The sequence below is a fragment of the Mauremys mutica genome, chromosome 9, assembly GCF_020497125.1.
Source record: "Mauremys mutica isolate MM-2020 ecotype Southern chromosome 9, ASM2049712v1, whole genome shotgun sequence".
NCBI classification, from domain to species: domain Eukaryota; kingdom Metazoa; phylum Chordata; order Testudines; family Geoemydidae; genus Mauremys; species Mauremys mutica.
The window spans coordinates 40,960,562-40,964,231 of NC_059080.1; the positions used below are offsets into that span (position 1 = coordinate 40,960,562).

Genomic DNA, 3,670 nt, shown 5'->3' on the forward strand with positions numbered 1-3,670 from the left:
TAAGAAATTTCAGCATTTGGTTGCTGACAACTAATATTTTTTTGGATGAAACCCTGATGTTTTCAACATGAATGGACGGTGGTTTGCAAAAATTTCCAGTTAGTCAAAAAGTCTTCTTTTGAAAGAAGTTTTGACAAATGTTTTTGGACTAGCTCCCATGGAGGAATTAATCCCCACCAGGCTGGGAGAGGGGTGATTGTTCATCACCCCTGATTTGCAGATGTACTCACTGATATAAAAGCTGAGCTAGGAATCTGGTGAAAACAGACTTTCCCCTGGGCCTGATCCCAGGCCATGGAAATAAACACGAGAAAAAAGAACACTATTTCCCCCCAAAATAATATGACAAATACCTGGCTTTTATATATAGCATGTTTCATTGGTAGATCTCAAAGCACTTTACAAGGGAAGGTAGTATCATTATCCCCATTTTACAGATGGGAAAACTGAGGCACAATCAGGGGCAGTGCTTTGCCTAAGATTACTCAGCAGGCCAGTGCCAGAGCTGGGAATTGAATGCAGGTTTCTCTAATAAGCCAAGTCTGGTGCTCTACCCATTAGACAATGCTGCCTCCCTTTCAAAAGGGTTTGAAATTTGGGTGTTTTCACTTTGTTCATCCTTGGGCCCAGCACACCAGAGCAGATGCTCACTGGCCTCTAGCAGCCTGTTCCTATTCTGGACACTATGCCGGACATAACTGAGGATGCTGGGTGTTTTGCCTGAGTAAGGACTGCAAGATCAGACCCTAACGCTGTTACTGTACCAACTTCACCACGGCATATGATGTCAATGATTCTCTTTTCAACATCTCAGGCAAGGTCCTGGGTGTGCAGTGGCCACTCCCAGTCTGCATGCAGTCTGTCACTGATTAGATTGAGAGACAAGCTTTTGAGTTTATACAGAGCTCTTCTTAAGGTCTGGGAAACCAAGGGTATGTCTTCACTAGCAATATTAAAGCACAGCCGCGGCAGCGCTTTAACATGACTGTGTAGTTGCAGCACCAGCTCTCGCCCAGTGCTGTAAAAAAAAAGGGGGGGGGGAATAGCTCCCAGCGCTGATGCACTGTCTACACTGCCACTTTACAGTGCTGAAACTTTCAGCACTCAGGGGGATGTTTTTTTCACACCACTGAGTGAGAAAGTTGCAGCGCTGTAGAGTGGCAGTGTAGACAAGGCCTAACTCAGAGTGGCACTGCTAAATACAAGGTGGAAGAGATTGGTTAGCATAAGTAGTTTTTTTTTCTGTGTTTTTTTTCCAATTAGCAGTTTTCTTTATTTGTCAACTTATGAAAATTGCAGTATAACTGCTTAAAATATGCAAAGGTACATTTCACTCAATGGAGTAGGGAAAGCAGCTTTCAAGTGTCTACAGGGGTTTGCTACAGATTTCCAATAGCAGACCATGTTGTACAGCTTACATTTCACTGTGCTTTCATGGAAAATTCTAAATTATCTTTATATACACATTTTAAACACTGTACTCTTGAACTTTATTGAAATCCCTTGAGTATAATACCATAAGCCTTCACACAGTTATCCCAAAAGGAGGTGCTGGAATCTGTAGCAAGATCCCAGTCCATTGATCTCTCCAGAGCCCCCTTCCATCAATACCATAGAAGTGCAATTATTTCACACAAGAAAAAAAAATCCATTTTTCCTTCAGACTCAGATGATCCTTTTCCACAGCAACATAAAACTGGTCTCTTCACAGCTCCTTTGAGGTGCTATCATTCAGGACAGTTCTTTCAAGCTAAAGCAGGAAAATCCTCAGGGTCATCATGATTTGGAGCAACGATTTGTGTCACCACTTCTGGTCTAGGCCCAGTATCTTCGACTCTTTTGACACGTCCACGACCTCCTCGTGTTCCTCTGGCTCCACGCCCAGGACGAGGAAGATTCCCAAAGCTAATGTCCAGCTGAGAAGTTATATCATTAGCTGCTTTTCGGAAGATGTGGGAGTCATCCTCAAAATCCTCCTTTAACATATCGTCTCTATACTTTGACTTGTGAATCACCACTGCTTTGGAAGGAACAGTGGATTCTGGCTTCCGGATGTTGAATTCAGGCTTTGGTTGACTATGTTGCTGCAGATTTTTCCACTCATCTAAAGTCATTTCTTGAGCTACTTCGTCCACGGGCACCCCTTCAGCAACTTTGGTCAGAGGTTCTCCTTCAGGTGCCCCTTGGTGATCCTCTGTTTCTGCAGTCTCTTCCACAGGAGCAGTCTGTTCCATCTCAGTTTTATCACTCCCACTCTGTCTTTCAAATTCCCATTTCCCTCTTTGGTCATAGCCATTAAGACTTCTGTTCATCCCACCACATCTTCCTCGGCTTCGCTTTCCACCTCTTCCTCCCCCACGACCTCTCATTGGTCTTTCCCGGTCAAATATTTCAAGAGACCATTCAAGGCAAAGTGGCCTGTTAATACCCCTCAAGTCATAGGCCTTGTCTACACTGGCAATTAACAGCGCTGCAATTTTCTCACTCAGGGGGGTGAAAAAACACTCCCCAGAGCGCAGCAAGTCGCAGCGCAGTAAAGCGCCAGTGTAGACAGTGCCCCAGTGCTGGGAGTCGTGCCCCTCGTGGAGGTGAGTTTTTTTTTTTTAGAGTGCTGGGAGAGCTCTCTCCCAGTGCTGCGCCACAACCACACAGGGCATGTTAAAGTGCTGCTGCGGCAGCGCTTTAGCATTGCCAGCGTAGACTAGCCCATAGGGAGGAAAGGAACGGGGAGTAGGGTAAGCAGTTGGGGGGTTTGTTAGCGGGTTACAAATTGTTGTAATAATCCATAAATCCAGTGTCTCTGTTCAGTCCATGATTTTTAGTGTCTGGCAAAGTTATGTGTTTAAGCTCCCATGCTCATCTTTTAAGAATGTTGTGCAGATTTCTTTTGAGGGTGAGTACTGAGAGGTCAGATATAGAGCGATCACTTTGTGCAAAGTATTTACCCACAGGTGATATGATGTTTTTGTCTATTATCATAATCCTGCATGAGTTCATTCAAGAGCACAGTGATTGTCTGGTTTCATCCACATAGTTGCTATCGGGGCATTTAAGGCACTGGATGAAGCATACCACATGTTGTGATAGGCATGTGTAGGGCCCATAGATCTTGAAAGGTGTGTTGTGGGGGGTGTTTATCATTGTAGCAGTGGAGATATGTCTGCATGCTGTGTATCTCTTCTGGCCACTTTGCATCTGGTCTGGTGCTGCTTTGAGTTGGTGGGTCCTGGTCTATGGGGACCTTGCTTTTGATGATGAGTTTGGAGAGGTTGGGGGGCTGTCTGAAGGCTGGAAAAGGGGGTTCAGGAAAGATTTCTTTCAGGATTGGGTCCCCATTGAATATGGGTTATAGTTGTTTGTTGATACCCCATATGGGTTCCAGTGTAGGGTGGTAAGTGACAAGTAGGGGTATGTGGCTGGAGGAGGTTTTATTTCTGTATTGAAGCAGGTTCTCTCAATGTATTTGGGTGCCTGTTCTATGATGTGATCTACTTCTCTGGTGGAGTCTCCTTGTTTGGTTAAGATGATTTTGAGCATGTTAAGGTGTATATCCCAGATTTTCTCCTTGGAACATATTCTGTGTTATCTGTGGTGTGTTTGGGTGGTTACTGGATCTATGAAGGTAGGTGTGGTTATCCGTGGGTTTCTTTTATATTGTTGTCTATAGGAG

General features: G+C 44.6%; 1 protein-coding gene across 1 annotated transcript; it reads right to left on the minus strand.

The window, feature by feature from the left end:
* Positions 1–1,258: 1,258 nt before the first annotated feature.
* Positions 1,259–3,077, minus strand: LOC123377538 (intracellular hyaluronan-binding protein 4-like). The gene is made up of 2 exons (XM_045030584.1): positions 3,073–3,077; positions 1,259–2,454 (listed from the first exon to the last, which is right to left on the minus strand). The coding sequence occupies exons 1-2, from the start codon at positions 3,075–3,077 to the stop codon at positions 1,746–1,748; spliced, it is 714 nt and encodes a 237-aa protein (XP_044886519.1). The 3' UTR covers positions 1,259–1,745.
* Between the last annotated feature and the right edge of the window lie 593 nt (positions 3,078–3,670).